Source organism: Pituophis catenifer, unplaced genomic scaffold (genome assembly GCF_029215685.1).
Source record: "Pituophis catenifer annectens isolate HBS135680 unplaced genomic scaffold, rPitCat1.0.hap2 SCAF_4, whole genome shotgun sequence".
Taxonomy (NCBI): Eukaryota; Metazoa; Chordata; class Lepidosauria; order Squamata; family Colubridae; genus Pituophis; species Pituophis catenifer.
This window is the reverse complement of record NW_027256884.1, coordinates 32,244,503-32,263,321: the sequence shown is the minus strand read 5'-3', so window position 1 is coordinate 32,263,321 and position 18,819 is coordinate 32,244,503. Positions and strand designations below refer to the sequence as shown.

The following is an 18,819-nucleotide window of genomic DNA, read 5'->3' as shown; positions in this document are numbered from 1 at the left end:
CTAACAGGGGAGGACAAGGTAAAAATGTCATGGGGGCAGACACAGCTATCATCTGAGTTGAATTTTAATTGGCTACTATATGCACATGTACAGTATGAATCATGAACATTGAAGGATACATATGCATCAAATCTATTAAGGCCCCCTATGTCCTCTGGGACACTCAATCTGCAGCAGTGGTGGGTTTCAAAATTTTTTACTACCAGTTGTGTGGGTATGGCTTGGTGGGCGGGGCATGACTTGGTGGGTGTGGGTTGATGGGCATGATAGGGGAAGGATACTGTAAAACCTCCATTCCCTCTCCATTCCAGGGGAAGGTTACCTCAAAATCCCCATTTCCTCCTGATCAGCTGGGACTCGGGAGGCAGAGAATAGATGGGGGTGGGGCCATTCAGAGGTGGTATTTACCGATTCTCTGAACTACTCAAAATTTCCACTACCGGTTCTCCAGAACTGGTCAGAACCTGCTGAAACCCACCTCTGATCTGCAGGTATAGCAATGGCTATATTTCCACTTTAAAGACTCAAAGTGATAACATTTTAACAAAATGTGGAAGGTATAACCAATTTTAAAGTGCTAATTGAATTGAATTTATGGTGTCTCTATCCTTCATAAGATTCAAAAGTGTAATTAATTCTATAAGAAGTGGTGAAGAGATTTTACAAAATATTGCAACATACATGGTAATGCACACTGAGTCACTGTACTCTTATTCCAAGATACATTTAAATTAAATACATAACTAAAGTTTCTAGTTTTGGTGTTTTAATTCCATTGTTTATCATGCACTGTGTGTGAATCTGCAGGTATCTCATAGATGTCTGTTTATTTGGCTTTGTATTCAGAACTGAATTTTCTTTGTCTGACTCAGTTTTAAAATGCGGTTTAATCAGTTTGCTAATACATTTTAAAAATATATAGTAATAATGCTACCTGACTATGAAAAAAGTTTCTGAATTTTTAACAGGAGGAGATTATATTGTGGTTATTGCAGGGTGGAGTACTCTCATACCGTGTCATGGTCTGGTTAGAAATAAAAAAAAAAACCAACGTTTTTGTTGTCTTTGTTGGGTTAGGTGAAAGATTTATAGATAATTTCAGTAAAGATAAATTGGTCCCCTCCTATGCTTTACACATGCAGCTGCTTCTGAGGTGTTTGAAAAGCATCTTGAAGCATATTTGAGGCTGGAGGAAGGAAGGAAGGTGACATTTCTGGGTATCAAAACCAACTTTCATATACTGAATATAGTCAAGATGGAGATTTTCAGAAAACAAATCATTTTTCAATTTATTTCCAAATAAATAACACGCATGTAAAAAAAAAAAAAAAAAAAAAACCCCACAAGCAAACAAAATGGATAAATACAATCTACAGTTCTTAATTTCCTCATAGAGACTGATTGTCATGGCTTTAGCTGAATGGTATTATTGATTTAGCAGATAGGAAATTGTTAGGAATTATTAGGAACATATAAATGTTTCAAGTATTCAGAAGCATTAAAATCTATTGGTATATATATTTGCACGTACACATTCGTGCACGTACACCCCCATCGTTGGATATGTTCCTTGGACACACCTGTTATATTTGATTGCTTTTTAATCTGTCTGGATACTATTTTCTATTATCCTTTTGCTTTTCTGTCCTTGAAGTACAGGTAATCCTCAATTTAGAATGAGGTCATAAACAGAGACATCGCATGACTGCATCACATGACTGCAATTCTGGCAGTCTCCATGCTGTCATTAAATGAATTTTAGCAGTCATTAACCAAGGACGCACCCAAATCCAAAGCCATTCCAAGCTTGGTCCCTCCTGGCCCTGAGCCTCAACAAGATAAGGGGCCAGGAGGGATCTTGTTCACTATCTCACCCCCATCTTTGCCCTTCTGACCATCCTGCACCCTACCTTCAGGACCGCAAACAGTGTGTGGCTCTGGGCCTGCTTGCCAAGCCCAGCTTCCCTGGGCCCAGATGCCTTCACCACCCTGCTGCCCTCCGCAGTGCCATCGCAGTTCACCTTTGCCACTGTCTTCTTGTTCCCGCTGCTGCTGAGGCATGCCAGGTCTGGCTTCTGGGCCATATAAAGTTGGCTCATATGGCAAAAAGAAAATAAACAAACAAACCATAAGGTAACTTAATGAGGACAGTGTGTGCCAAAACATCCTTTTTTTTTTTCACCACACTCTTGGATCTTATTGGGCTGGCTTTGTGTTGCAAAAAGGGGGGGAAACAGGCTGAAAGCAGCCCTTTTCCCGTTTTTCACAAAACAAAGCCAGACCTATATAGCAGCCAGGACAGACACACCTACTTTGTCAGCAAAGAGAGCAAGAAGACAGTGAAGGCAAACGGGGGCATGGAATGTATGGTCAAAATGACATTGATGGGGGGGGGGGAAGATAGGTGGGTAGCGGTAGTTGCAACATCCCTGCAGTTTTGACTATGGGTGGGCTGCCAAGCTCCCAAATTTTGATCACATGACCATGAGGGCATTGCAACAGCTGTAACTTTGGACATGGGTGGTAAGACCAGGGGTGAAATCCAGCAGGTTCTGGAGATTTTGAGCAGTTCGGAGAACCAGTAGCATAAATTTTGAGTAGTTCGGAGAACCAGCAAATACCACCTCTGGCTGGCCCCAGAGTGTGGATGGAATGGAGTTTTTGCAGTGTCCTTCCCCTGCCAAGCCCGCCAAGCCACGCCCACAGAACCAGTAGTAAAAAAAATTGGATTTCACCACTGGGTAAGATCATTTATCATTGTCATAACTTTGAACTCTTGCTGAAAGAATGGCTTTAAGTCAAGGACTATCTGCACTTACAGCAAGGATAAATAAGTAAAAATATCTGGACTCAGACAGGAAAGGTCAGATATGTCTGGCAAAATTTATTCAATATCAGTTTTCGGGGGAAATGAGTATTTATATAATTTATACGGAGTGGACTTCTCCTTTCTCAGATTTTAAGGCTGTGAGACAAAGGGTCTTGGGGACATATTTACCCCATTTTATTTCACAAACTATATACTTATGTCCCATTGCAGGATATTATATTCATGTATTATACTAGCCAGTCTGTAACTGTACTGAATAAATAAAGTGTTTCTAACCTTCCGGCAATCGCTTCCAAAGGTTATTACATTTTAGATTTGCCCACAAAAAGATGAGTTCAAACTGACTCATAATTACAGATTAACCTAAGCCGTGGACATTATAATGCGAGTTCTTTTTCTTCGTCTTCTTAAACTGCCTATCTTCCATACAGGAGAAGAATTGCAGAAGGAGGGATGAGTCTCAAAATGGAGCTCCTTTGGCCCTTGACTTCCTGCAGGACTGAGCCAGATTTCTCAGGGGGATAATTAAGCATCAGCATAAGCCCCATCATCTGACTTCAGTCCTGTCATCATTTCTCCAAAACCATAAAGCCAGGCCTTTTAAAGATAGCCGGTGAAACTGAGCCTTCAGGCTATTTTGCTGTGAAGGATGCCAGACTAAATTCTTCCCTTTCTTTATTTCCTCCTTTCATTTCATCTTCTATCTAAGCCTTTCAGTTGTTGCTTAGGGCAGTTGGTTTTCCTGCCTTCAACTCTACAATTTGTCTGGAGCATTGGCAAACCGATAGCGGTTTTCCCTTGGACATATAAATATAACATATTTCCCTATTATCTGAATAGCGAGAATATTAATAAATTAGTAGTAGATGAAGCTAAATTATTTTGATTCCAAAGGGTCTGGGTCTTTTCAAACCTTTCTAGAAAGTAAAAAAAAGAGAGAGAGAAGTTTTTACTGGAGCTCTGGGAAATTGAAAAATATCCAGTCCCAGGACATTCCTCTACTATCGGCAAACACTTTTCTTGCAAGTTCCACGTTCCGATATCATGTTAGAATATAGAAGACATTGGCAGGTGAAGCAGCAGTCCTCCACAATATCTGTTTATAGATAGTTTGTTTTGTTTTTTTGCTTTCTGCACAAAAATTTCCACATGTACTTGAAATTTGCATTGCCAATATGAGTGCTGGGTATATTTATTTGTTATAAAACTCCTAGCCGCTAGGTCAAGGAGAATAAAATTTAGTCTTAATTGTAGAAAACAATGTTCTATATTTACCAACGCTGTTTTCTTCCTTTGTAACTTATAAAATTGTAGAGAACTAGATGAGAGGAAGAGGGAAAAATCAAGAAAGCTTGCTTCATCCTTAAAAATGAAACTAAAATTTGGAGGAATGGCTTCACTAGAAGACTTTGTTTCTGAATTTCTTTCTAATCACTAATTTTGGTTGGTTTCCTCCTGTTCTCATTTGGATATTGATTACCTGGTGTTTTTTAATTAAGAAAAACCTTCAAGTATTTGTAATTGATTGAGTCCATGAGGGACATCGTTTGTCACATCAGATGAAAGGACCACATTGTTTTAACAAACAGTATCAGTTGATTTGATGTATGTTCCCTAGGCTATCTGAATCATACTCCCATAGGTCCAGATTTTGTGTAGCCATGAATCATAAATCTTTGGGGTGGAAAGGCAGGGGGAATTGCTTATAATGAATTCTCAGTCATTGTGTTATCCAGGATGTAAGAGAAATATTTGTTTTACATTCAAATGTCTTAGGTGTTTTGCTTGCATGCTTCCTTGATTTTTGCTCATATCTCTTGCCATTGTTCTTCAGAATTTTGACTTCAGGCCACTTGTAAATATGTCATTCTTGATTTAACACAAAAAAGGATTTGGAATATAGGATTTAACGTACAAGAGCAGGATTTGTAATACAAGTAGATGTGCATGGAGCTATACCAGTCCTACCTTGGGGATTGTCAAGGTGAATGAAAGAATTCTGCAAGATTGATAAATGTGTGGAGGGGTGGCATCCATAATCTTATCATACCAATTGCTGTCTTCAAATGCTAGTCATAAATAAACAGAATGGTATATCGCACATATTGAACTTCAGAAAACACCAAGTTTTGAACAAACCATTGGTTAGAGGGAGAAGGAATATTCTAGTTAAGATATCCTCTGTAAATCATCCTGCTGAGACCTGCCTGCAATGCTTACTACCAATTAGAAATGAGAGAAATGGAATGAGTTGACCAGGCATGAACAGAAATCTTACATTGTCATGTTCTGGTTTATTGTATCAGAAGTAAATTCTGGTCACTCTTGCCTCAGAATGATTGTGTGAGTGATCAATACGCTTTGTACACAAACTGAGTAAAATACAGTGTTAGAATTATGGATATATACTGTGTTTTCCCAAAAACAAGACCCTGTCTTATATTTTTTTTGAACCCTGAAATAAGCACTTGGCCTTATTGCCATGTGCTCAAAAGCCCGATTGGGCTTATTATCAGGGGATGTCTTATTTTAGGGGAAACAGGGTAAAAGCTAAGAAAATTGCAATTAATCTGATGGAAAATTGCAATTAATCTGCATAATACTCTGGAATAACTAACACATATTTTTGTTTCATTTTCTAAACATGCTCTTTGTTTTTCTCCATTAAATGAAATTGATTTTTTCTGCAATATTTTAAACATCTGAAAAATAGTGCACTTTTTGTAAGTGAATAATGGTAAACATAAGTATAGTAAAATAAACTTGCTTGCCAAATCAGCTTATAGGAATGATCCTTTTAGTATTTTAAATGAGTCAGTGGTATACAAATACCTACTGTTTCAATGGCTTGCATATATCTTTATTAAAAGAGTTATAGATAACTTATACTACAATATGTGATGCAGCTTCATATGTAGGCTTATAAAAGCATTATCTAAACAGGTTGGAGTTTAATACAATTAAATTTATGAAACTGAATCAAATATAATGTGCAATTGCACAGAGGTTCCTTATATAAAGTGTCCAATGGATTTTTCTTAATAATAAGATCCTTTTTAAAAAATTCTTATTTGCACTAGATTACTAGGCCAAGCAGCTATAGCAAGAAATCTCACTTTGAAATTGAAGATGCTGATGAAGTTGACAAGATGGAAATCAGGTAAAATACTTTATATCAGGAGTCCCCAACCCCTGAGCTGTGGCCCACTACCGGCTGTGGCCTATTCAGAATTGGGCTGTGTGGATGGCTGGCCAGAATATACACACACGCAGCTCAAGTTGCACAAGCAGTAGACCGGCAAACACTCACACATGTGTACACTAGCCTACCACTTGCACAAGTTGAGCTGCATGCATGCGCACTGGTCCACCACTTATGCAAGGGATGTGTGCACACACCAGCCCGTCACTCACATGGCCCAGTTCTCCTCTCCCCTTTCGCAGCAGGTCTACCGAGCCGCAAAGGTTGGGGACCTTCTGCATTATTGGTAAAATCAGCAATGAATGGAAGTAGCAGTGCCTTTCTATTTGTTACCTTTGCTTTTCCTCCTTGGATAGTTGGGACATTTCTACATCAGCATTTTGTTCCACTTTGAAACTGGTTTCCCCTCTTTTTTTACAGTACCATCTGTTGGAGACGTTGAGTTTGTTTCTGGCTCTGTTCCAGTTTATTTGAGATAATTCAGTATTGGTATTTTTCTTCGAATCATGCAATTCTGAAGATTGCTTCTTGCATACCGCCTTCCCTCTCTTGATGCCAGTAATTATTCTCTTTTCCTGCACGCATTTAGAATTTACCATATCTAATCCTCACCCTGTTGTAATATTTAATCTCAATCAGAGCGATTGGGGAAGTTGCCTGATTGCTGCCAGCATAATTTCACTTTAGCAATTTACAGAAACTTTTCAATACAACAGAAAAGTGATGACAAAGAGGCTGAGAAGAAATTTCAGAAGGATTTCAGTGCCTTTTGAAAAGATTTTTTTAATCAAAGTTCCTTTGAATCATAGCAATCTCTGCGGGTTTTTTTTCAAACAACCAAACAAATTCAAGCAAACACCATGTACAGAAAAATATGAACAGACCAGGGGTGGGTTCTACTTACCTTTACCTTGAAAACAAGATGACTCTCCTTTCAAAGCTCACTAGTGTGTCACATCAATGAACACATTGCTATAAGAATTATGATTTTACAACCTGAACTTCTAGATTTAAACAACAGGAAGAAATGGAAACAAATACACACAGCCAAAACATTGTGTTGTGAACATGGAATACCTGAATCTATTTCTATATGTTTATCACATGCTGAAATCAGATTATTATTTCTTTAATGATCTTCTCGGTTGATAGAAATAAGCTTTTACTGTGTCAACCTAAAATGAGTTACCAGTTAACATAGCAGTACTCTCATGTTTGCTTCAGCTTGGACTTTAAAAAAACCTCCTCTTTTGTCTTGGAGTTGGTTAGTTAATTAGTTGAATTTTGATTTGTATTTTTTGGAGAAGAAAGAAATGAAAATATTAAAAAGGAGGAGAAAGGGTTTATTCTTCTGTCTCTCATTCTGCCTTTTGCTCTGTTGCAGAGTTGATCTTTGGAATGCAAGCAACTTGAAGTTTGGAGATGAATTTCTGGGAGAGTTGAGGTTGCCACTCAAATTTCTTCGACAGTCCAGCTGTTATGAAGCATGGTACTCTATTTTATTAAACTATTTTAGCCTTTATTTGTATTTCTTTATAAGTTGTTTCAGAACAATTTTGCTCCCTGTCATAATTGATTTCTTATCTAGTGTGTTTTTTTTAAATCCTTCTCCTACCTGCCCAATCCAGTTTTAGGTAGAAATACATGTCATCACAACCATAATGTGTTTAGGCACATAAAAATGAAAAGACATGAAGAAAGATTTATAGACTCTTTCATAATACTGGGAAGAAAGGCCTTCTATATGCAATACAATCTATATATAGTTTTAGAAGCTGTTTTATGTTTTTCTCCTTTGTTAGGTATTTCCTGCAGCCCAGAGTTAATGGCAACAAAACACTGAAACCTGATGACCTAGGTTCCTTGCGGTTAAATGTGGTTTACACAGAAGACCATGTCTTTCTTCCAGAGCATTACAACCCCCTTAGAGACCTCTTATTAAAATCTGCAGATGTTGAGGTAATTTTTCCTTTCTTCTCATATTTATCATTTTACAATAAACGGTCTGATGTCCTCACGCTCTCTGCAAACATGGGCTCCTTGCTAATTAGAAGGCAAATACTGAAATATGCATTTTCTACCTCCCCTGGGGCAAATGTTCAGGAAATAATCTTGTTTATGATGACTGTATCCCCAAAATAATTTGGCTGTGGGAAGCCAACCGTCCTGACCAGGATCATTGAAATAAGAGAAAAAGACTTCAGTGGGAGCCCATTTTAATCTCTGGATTCCTATGCTTACTAGCAATGAGAAACTAGTGATTTTATCTCTGCATTGCAATTCTTCCTTGAGTAGGGCCTAGAAGGGAACATCTGATAACTTCCTATTTTCCCTTTCCTGTTAGTATCTCACCTTCTGAATTCCACCTGCTTCTGTATTCCATCTGTAAACTGTGGGAAAATAATAATCTCCCCAACTTTCTCCAGTATCTTATCCATAGACTCATCAGTAGGCTGTTGATATCCTGCATGGAGAACTTCACTGCAGTAATTTATTTTGATAGTCTAGTCCAGTGATGGCTAACCTTTTTGCCATCGTGTGCCAGGAGTGGAGGGGGGGGTTGCACACGTGCATGCCCACACCCATAATTCTATGCATCCTGCCCCCACGCATGCACACATGACCCCCGCTCCCCTGCTCCTGGCACGAGATGGCATGGTAGGCCTGTTTTTTGCTCTCCCCAGCCTCCTAGAAAGGCTTCTAGAAAGGTCGCACTGGAAGTTGGCAAACGGGCCATTTTCGGCCTCCGGAAGGCATCCGGGGGGGAGGCCATTTTCGCCCTCCCCAGACTCCTAGAAAGGCTCTGGAGGCTGAGGAGAGAGAAAAACAGGCATTCCCCACCAACCCCCCGAGGCCCTCCAGAGGCAGGAAACAGCCTGTTTCCCTAGTACTGAAATTCTTAGCTGAGCTCGCATGCCCACTGATATGGCTATGCATGCCACCTGTGGCACGCGTGCCATAAGTTCGCCATCACGGTCTGATTAGTAAGCTAGTAGAAACTATCGGAGAAAGGAAGCCCATCATACAGATAGCTTCTGAAGATAGCTGGTTGACTACTACTGGATTAGAATCAGCTGCTGCAGGGTTGTCAAACTCATGGCCTGCGGCCCGGATGCATCATGCACTGGCCATCCCCACCCCCATTTTAGCAAAGGGAAAGTCGCGATACGTCATGTGACAGCAATGTGAAGCCGCGAGTTTCACCCCTTGAGCTACTGTCTCGATAAATTGGTAATCCTTGACTTAATGCAGCAATTTTCAAACAGTGGTTATAGAATACTGGCTGTTTGCAGAGATCTATCAGGTGGTCAGCTGAAACCTACCCACATATATTGTAAGTCAGCTGGTATGACAAAATGTATCAGTGGCAGAATAAACAGGTCTTCAGGGTAGACTGCTACGCCTCCTTTTCTTTGCTACGTAAATCTCTGATCTCACACAAGCAACTCAAAAAGAAAAATGCTAATAGGTATCTAAAACTGGGATTTCATTTATTTTCAAGCAAGTCTTTAGGATTAAAAGACTTTTACCCAAGAACATTCTTGATCAAATTCATGTTAAGATTTGTTATTATTGCAGGAGTACAAAATTAGCTGAAATATCTTTAGAAAAATTAAGAGGTAATAGAAAATCATACCTAAACACAACTATGGTCATTAACTAATTTGTCAAAAACATAATTCCCATTGGAGAAAAAGCATTAGGAGTAGGTGTTTTCAGTGGGTGGACTTCACATTTTTGCAAACATTAATTTAGTGGCTAACAATTGCAGAAACTTTGAGAAAAATTGACTTAGTGCAGCCCTGCATAACATACAAGCTACATGCGGCCTGCTAGGCAGAGTTATAGTTCTGTATCAGAAATTACATTTTAATTCTAACATTCAAGTAGCCTTTTCTCTAGTCTACTTAGCATTCTTGCTATTCTTTGAGAAGATGCAACTGCATGGCTTCTCCTGAACTTGTGATTTGGTCATTTCTTCAGGAGGCCAAGGGTCAATGCTTCCTTTGTATTCTTCTTAATGAGCCATGTTTCTCCTGTAATCTTTTGAGTGACCTGTCCCCATGGTCTCTAAACCTCTATAAAATCTCTTCTAGCTCTCAGCTTTCTTTCATCAAATATTAATTTCCTTTCCTCACAGAAGAATGCAGTGTAAATCTCATATTGACATATTGTAGCAACTTTGACAAAAAATACCAGAGACTGGGATACCTTATTCCACTAAACATTTATTTTTACCAGTTTATTGAAAAAGCAATAGTTGTTGGATTTACAAATTAACAATTACATATTGTTAATTTGTGCATTATGGCTTAATACAGCATATCAACCAAGCCAAAGTCTTTTCATTTCACAAACCCAGACTGGAATAAAATAAGGAGAAAATGTAGTCATAGATAGCATATCTTAAATTGATAAGTGCCCAAAATTCAAGTTTTCTTTTGTAATTCCACTTAAGTAAAAGCTGACATTAAATGAAAGAAATATGTTAGATATACATACATACAATTAGACCTCAATACATCGTGTCATAGGTTTCTATGTATATGGACATTGCTCTTAAGAATTTGGCAGTTCATTTAAAAATTCTTTTAGGGATGCCTCTATTTAAACTTTTTTGTTTTTCTCTGTTTAGCCTGTTTCATCATCAACTGCCCACATACTGGGTGAAGTCTGCAGAGAAAAACAGGAGGCAGCCATACCTCTGGTTCGACTCTTCCTCCACTATGGCAAAATTGTGCCTTTCATTAGTGCAATTGCAAATGCAGAAATAAAAAGGACTCAGTAAGTACAATAGTGCATGTATTATAAAAAGAGGTACCGAGTAGCAAATAATGATTTTTTTGGGGGGAAGGTCATGCATAAGGACAAATGGGCTTTTGATTTTCCACATTCATTTTTGATAAGGATTCCATAGCAAGTATTTTCAAAAAGTGGAACCCACTACTGGTGTGTGATGTTCCATCAAAAAGTTGTGATTGTGGTTAATAAAGACAGGAATAGAATTGCATCATCTAAACATTTAGACTGATGAATGGTTTCAAGATAAGGATTTTTTTAAAAAAAAAATAAGGTCAATATTTTGCCCTGAAGCTCCATAGCTAAATTCCTTATGCTATTTTTACCAACCAATAGAATAGTTATACAAGGAGAGTAGTTTCCAAAGATATCCTGGGAACTATTTTCTCCTAAAACTTAGCTAAGAGAACACACAGAACAATAGTAGGATAGATCCCATTTCATTAAATACCTTGTAACTTGCCTCACATGTTTATTATAAGAAGAAATTCTGATACCAGATACAATATCCATGGATTAAAGAAAGAATGCAAATCTGGTAGAGAAAGATTGGACCAAGCTGCATAACTGCGTATTTCTTTGTTCTGCAGCCAGATTTGAAGCCTGGATAGCTCATTTATCTTCTACACTTACTTCACTACAGATTCATTCTTACAGCTATGAATTATAGACTTATCAGCTTATAGACAGCTACTCCACTAAAACAATTATCCTATTCAATTACCTGCTTTTCTAGAAGAATCCTGGGTTTTGCTGACCAGACTTAACTGAAGAACAGCTGCTCCAGTTTGTTTGCTTATTTATTCATTTAAAGTTTGCCCTGCCTTTCTATTCAAATAAGCACGTACAATTGCTAATTTTAAAGCACGAAACAGCTGATTTAAAAACATGATGAATATAGGTAATCCTCAACATACTACCACAATTGGGTCCAAAATTTTATGATACTTTTGTGACATTTGTTAAGCGAATCACTGAATTAAATGAATCATGTGGCTGTTAAGCAAATCCACTTTCCCCCAGTGACGTTGCTTATTGGAAGCCAGTTGGGAAGATTGCAAATGGAAATCACATGGCCCTAGGACACTGCAACTATTCTAAATACATGCTGGTTGCCAAGGCCTCAAAGTCTGATCATGTGATTGTGGGAATGCTGCAACAATTGTAAGTGTGATGTATTGTTGTAAGTCACATTTTTCAGTACTGTTGTAACGGTCTCTAAATGAATGGTTGTAAGTTGAGGACTACCTGTACTAAAATAATGTGATCAATACAAGCCTGGCAAAAGAGCTTTTCCTTTATGGATTTCTTAAATGCTGAGGGCCTGGAGAACACTAATATTGCAAGGTGCCTTCCACATCTTGAGACTGACCAAGTTACTGACAATGGGGACATTTCAAGAGGATCTCTCCTGCAGATCTTAATGCCAGAGAGGGCAGCAAGGAGAGGAGTTTTGCACAACAAGATGCTGATGGGTGTTGTAAAAATCAGCGCTAGAGATATGTGCAAACTACTATTTCATTCTTTTTAGGACCATACCAGTTCAGCTATTCCAGAAATGATGCAGTGAGTTTGTTTCAGTTGGATGTTTTCTGATGCCTCAGATGTGATTTGGTTCCAATTTTATCTGGAACACCACACACCAGTAGTAGGTTCCACTTATCTTTGCTACCGGTTCGGAACTGTGAGCATGCACATGCACGCACTCATTTCGCTCGTGCACAGCGCTTATGCACATGGGCAGAATCTTCTGCACATGAGCACAGCGGCCATGATGATGTCCGGGCGGGTGAGCAGAGCCTCCCATCACCGCCACTACCGGTCACCTAAACCGGGGCAAACCGGTAGAAACCCACCACTGCCACACACTGGTACTAGTTCAAGCAAGTCCACTAGTACAGGAAGATAGGATGGCATAGGGAAGAAATGGAATGTTCCAGAAATCTCTGAAATGTTTGTTGCGGATAGGTTTTTCACATGCCTTGCAATACCAACATGAAACTTTTTGTGGAGATGCCAATGGATTGGCTACCCAGGAGCAATCTGTGCCCAGCAAATTATGGTGGCCTCCTTCCTTTGCAGCAGTCTGAGGCTGATAACCATTAGTGGTCTTCACACTATGACTAGTCCTTTTCAATGGGCCTCCAAATAAACCTTATACACCCATATCTCCTGCAATTCTTTGATTAAAAGTTTATTATAAGAAGGCTAAATGATTAACAAGATGTTTGCTTTCAGAGATCCAAATACTATTTTCAGAGGAAACTCATTAACTTCCAAGTGCATTGATGAAACCATGAAACTAGCAGGGAAGCATTATCTTCAAGTCACACTGAAGCCTATTATTGATGAGGTTAGTTTACCTTTATTAGCAGAACATGCAATATCTTTTTATGGTTGTGTTTGACCATCAGCAATGTTCCAAGTCAAGAACATATAAACAGTATGTTACAGAAGTAAACATTTGTTTCTAAAAAAGAATGCAATCTACATACAAAAGAAGCAATTGGTATAAATAACTATTCTTAGATCCAGAAAAAATGTTTTTTTCTTAAACTTATGGCAATACTTGTTATCTCCATATTACAGTTGTCTTGTCTTTTTTCCAATGACAGAAATAAGCAAACCACATATTTCCTTTAGTTGATTCAGCATTTTCCGAGTTGATAATGTCATGGCTAGCCCATTATCTATGCTATTTTAAAAAAACATTGCAGTTTGCAACACCATGTCATAATCATGTTTTGTCTTATTCAAAACAATGAGATTTCCCCCCTTAAATATGCTTTTGATAGGATATTGATAACATTGGAGTCCATTAGAATTAGGTGGCTAATAAATTTAAATATATAGAATAACTAACTAACTAAATTCTATTTCAAAGCACTGGAGAAAGTTTAAAAACTACAACTGCATTTTTTTGTAGACCATTTAATTCCAAATGATAACGTTTTCTCTACAGCCTAAATATTTCTGTCCTTACCTCATTTTCCTTAATCATCATGTGCACCACATTAGCAATGTCAATAAACACAATTAAGACTGGAATTTACATTTTAGCCAGTATTGGAAATTAGATTTGCAATGGGTTTATAAATTTCTCAATCGGAAAAAATGGTTAGTGTCACTGCCAAAGTAAAAAGAAATAAGAAATTGAACCCAAGAAAGAACATTGTTTTCAAATCATTTATTCCTATAAAACAACTTCAGTAGGGCAAATTTCATCTGAAAATTGAGACATGTCAAATCCCATTGGTAACTAATCCATTACACCGATATCAGCTATGTATTTTCTTTCTTATTTTTCACAGATCTGCCAGCTCCATAAACCTTGTGAAATTGATCCTGTAAAGTTGAAAGATGCTGAAAATTTGGAAAATAATAGGGTAGGTAGTTCAAGTGATGGGGAGAAAATCAGTTTTTCACCTATGAAAATGATTACTCCTTGAAATGTGTTACCAAGTGTAAACTAGGTGGGACTAGACCATTGTTTTCAATACAAATGAAATTACGATGTGAATTTGCTACTCTTCTCTGCAACAGGGTGATACTGATCCCAATTTCCATATGTTGAAAATTATATTTCATAAATATTGTTTCATATATTACCAGATTTCAACACAAAAAGAAAGAAAGGAAAAAAGTAGTTTTTGATGTCAGGCAGGCATTTTTTCTGGCATGGAATCCCACCAGACCCTCCATTTAGTTCATCTTCTAGAACAGGGATGTCAAACTCAATTTCATTGAAGGCCGCATCAGGGTTGTGTTTGACCTCAGGGGGCCGGGGTGAGCATGGCCAGGGTGGGCGTAGCTAGCTTGATGTCACTTGTGTCAGGGGCACCTGTGGTGGCCATGGTGCCTCTGCCAGAGAAAACAGGCTCCCGAGCCCCCCCCCCCAAGCTCCGTTCTCATTGGCAGAGGGTTGCAGAAGGCTGTCCCAGCCGAAAACGGAGCTTGGGAGCTCGTTTTCTCTGGCAGAGGCACCAAGGGCCGATCCTTCGCTCTTTCCAGGGTGGCCCCGTGGGCCAGATCTAAGCACCCCGTGGGCTGGATCTGACCCCTAGGCCTTGACACCCCTGTTCTAGAATGTGAGCACCTAATATTTCACACAAAATCAAAATATCAAAATTCATCTATACATGTGGCTTTATATATATGTGTGTGTGTATGTATTGTAAACAGTACTATAATCTATTTTGGGGCTTCATATAAATTCATCTATATTGAAGCACTTCTAAATGGGAATATTCTTATTTGTAAGTATTTCTAAAATTACTTACTGATGGCTTATTTCAGTAGTGGTTTGCAATAGGACTCCTGTTTTATGTGCCATAAGTAAGACACATGATACATTGTAAAGACATAGATTTGGATTTAAAAATAATGTATGAAGGTGTAAAACAGAGTAACTAATAGTACAACATAGCCAAATAATGCTTCAGAAACAATTTATATGATTTTCTGAAAGGCTATTAAACCTGGTTTTGTCATTGACCTGGGGAATCCATGGAAATATGAGTATATTCTTTGGAAGTTTGGAGTGCACACTCTCATGGTTTTGTTTTGTTACAGTTTTAAATGTATTTCAATGGTTTTGTTTTTAATTGCTTCCCCCCAAGTTTTTTATTTTATTTTACATATACATATCAATGTGTGGCACCTGGGTGTCATACATTCGAATACAAATAAAATTAGTAAAATTAATCATAGTTATTGCATTCAACCAATAATAATACACATTTATATTAAGTTGTAGTCTATCATTATTTAATTATTCCATGTTTTAATATATTGCTCAAATACCACTCACCATATTATTTGATCATACATAATAATACCGCCATTCAATTTCTAAACTTTCCTCTTGTAATTGCTTTTATTTTATTATGTAAAAATGTATACACTAATATTCCCCCTTTCTCTTATTTCTATCTCTATTCTAACTTTTAATCAGGTCACCCTTTTATTAAAAGACGTTTTCTTTCTATCCAACATCTCTCGCCCACTTTGGTGCTATGAATCCTGTTCATTTTTAACCTACCTCCCATATTTCCCTCTACATCTATTTGTATTAAGATACAGTCATCCATTATTTCATTATTCAATGTTTCAATACACAATTCTAATACCAATTCCAATATTATTTAGACATACAAAATTATTCTAATCATATTTTTTACAATCATCAAATCTATATAATTCTGATAGTAATATACATGTTTATATTAAAGTATATTCTTTCATTCTTTAATTGCTCAATGTTTCAATATATTATTTCAATGCTAATCACAATATTATTAAAACATAGTCACATGTGTGAGATGGGCAGCTATAAAAACTGAATGAATGAATGAATATAATTATAGTATTTCAAAATAAAAAATTAAGAAGTCATAATCTGATTAAATTTCTTGTTAGATATAGGAACACTAGAGGATTGTAACATAAATTGAGCATGGCAAATACCATTACTATCATACGTGGGATATGGTTTTGAAAATATTTGTGAATAGATTTTTGAAAGTAATTTGAATTAATGGATGTTTCAGAGGGCCTTAACAACTGTCTCTTGGCCCAGGCTTTTGGCTACGTCATATGATCACTTTTTGCACCATTCTGACAAGCAAAATCAATGGAAAATACAGATTACAATTGGATTACTAACTTATCAACTACAATGAATCACTTAACATCTGTGGCAAGAAGGTCATAAAATGGAGCAAAACTCCCTTACAAACGTCTCACTTAACAGAAATTTTGGGCTCAGTTGTGGTCCTAAATTGAGGACTACCTGTATTAGTATAAGATGGTTTAATGTAATATAATTACTAATATAATGACATTGCTTATAATAATCAAATTCTATTAATATGAAAATTAATTAAAATGTACCTTGTTCAATGTTTTAAAGGTCTGAAATTATTTTGGAATTAATGTTTTATGTTCTTCATTTTTATTCTAGGAAAATCTTAGGCAGTATGTAGATCGAATTTTCACAGTTATTACAAAATCTGGGGTCAGTTGCCCTACAGTGATGTGTGACATCTTTTTTTCATTGAGGGAATCAGCAGCTATACGTTTCCAAGGTAATATAAAACTTAAACTCTTTTTTGCTCTCCCGTTTAACCTAATTGGAACATTCTCTATTGTAGATTCTTGTGAAGCCATTTTTACTATATAGCAATAGCACTTAGACTTACATACTGCGTCACAGTGCTTTTACAGCCCCTCTCTAAGCAGTTTACAGAGTCAGCATATTGCCCCCAATAATCTGAGTCCTTATTTTACCCACCTTGGAAGGATGGAAGGCTGAGTCAACTTTGAGCCTGGTGAAATTCGAACTGCCAAATTGCAAGCAGTCGGCAGTCAGCAAAAGCAGCCTGCAATACTATATTCTAACCATTGCTCCACTGCAGCTCTTCTATGTTTCTGATATGTGTGTACATTTGTATAGACATCTTACTTGTGAGCTACAGTAGTGTGTTTATACATCCTTATTTAAATAGTACATTTCGTATGAAATTTAATAAGATTTGTGGTCTATCTTATATTTGAAAGAAATGAATTAGCAGAACAGTACCATCAGGGTCAAAATTAATATTCATACAGTAGAATCTCAACATTATTACATATTTAATATTAGAATTAGTATTCATAATATTAGCAATAGCAATAGCACTTACACTTAAATACTGCTCCATAGCGCTTTACAGTCTGGGCTGTTCACAATGTCAGCATATTGCCTCCAACAATCTGGGTCATTTTGATGACACTATGGCACTATTTTTACCTCATTTTACCAATCTTGGAAGGATGGAAAGTGAGTGAACTTTAAGTTCCATCAGGATGGAACTCCAGACTGTTGCCTGCAATATTGCATTCTAACCACTGCACCACTAGATCTCCATAATGAAAAAGAGAAAAGGTGAAAAAAGGTCTGGAAAAAGAAATTCAGGGAGCACACTGAACTTCAAATAAATATGACACTATTGTTAGATAGTGTTCTCCTCATTTTCATCCTAATAACGGGGCACTTAGGGAAGTAAAAAAAAGTTCAGTGAACAAATAAGGTAAGTGAACAATATTAAAGATATCCTTGGAAGGAGTTTTACTAGGAACCAATCAAGGAGGAATAAATTTGTCAAGAGGTTGGACATTAACTAATCGCTACTATTGAATCATGTTATTACTGGATGTTTTGATGACAGTAGAAGCTTAATAGTTGTCAGGATGACACTTCAAATGGGAGGTTTATAAAATTTTATAGTTTTAATTCGTATGCTCATCAGTGACCCAAATAAATAAACATTAACAACAATTGCCTTCCACTTAGGCAATTTGGCAGCTATTGAGAAAGAGGCGATGGGTAATCTCTATATAATATAAAAGCCTTCAAAGATATTACTAGTATTGTAAATTCTAAACTGAATGTAGCTGAGAAAAGATTATCTCAGCTGAAAGATTGTGGGAAGTCATACATCTATAATTGCTTTATAATTGTTTCAAGATTATTAAGGGGAATTCAGAAATCATCTCATAATCACACTGAAACTGAAATATATCCCATATGTCTTTAAACTCCTGTTGAAGGAGGAAGATTATGTTCTTTCCCTTATGTTTTGTGTTTTGTTGTTATCCTTATTTTTATCCAGATTGTTAAATATCTTCATTTTGGAAATTAAATTATGCATTCACTTATGATAGCTGTATATCCTTGGTTGCAGAGGAAGATTATGAATTGCAGTTATTTCCACAGATGTGATCAGAATACATGTTCAAATAATGGTCATTAAACATATTGCTGACCCTGACACTTCTTATTTTACCACCTAAATGCTTAACTATCCATTCCCACTGTATTAAGTTTATTTTTAGATTACTCTTGGCATACTCAACTCTTGTTTTCATGGGCAGAAGCATCTCTTATATACTGACCTTTCCCCTTATTTTGACAAAATGGAATTTGGATAGCAAGTCCTCCCATCTT

At 37.1% G+C, this 18,819-nt stretch overlaps 1 protein-coding gene across 1 annotated transcript in view; it reads left to right on the top strand.

The window, feature by feature from the left end:
• The window catches only part of RASA3 (RAS p21 protein activator 3), a 98,455-nt gene that overhangs the window by 66,190 nt on the left and 13,446 nt on the right, over positions 1-18,819 (top strand). Inside the window, exons 7-13 of the mRNA XM_070942880.1 lie at positions 5,911-5,990; positions 7,417-7,521; positions 7,835-7,991; positions 10,669-10,817; positions 13,071-13,185; positions 14,144-14,218; positions 16,795-16,918. Coding sequence (XP_070798981.1) covers positions 5,911-5,990; positions 7,417-7,521; positions 7,835-7,991; positions 10,669-10,817; positions 13,071-13,185; positions 14,144-14,218; positions 16,795-16,918 — 805 coding nt within the window. The remainder of the gene's footprint in view (positions 1-5,910; positions 5,991-7,416; positions 7,522-7,834; positions 7,992-10,668; positions 10,818-13,070; positions 13,186-14,143; positions 14,219-16,794; positions 16,919-18,819) is intronic.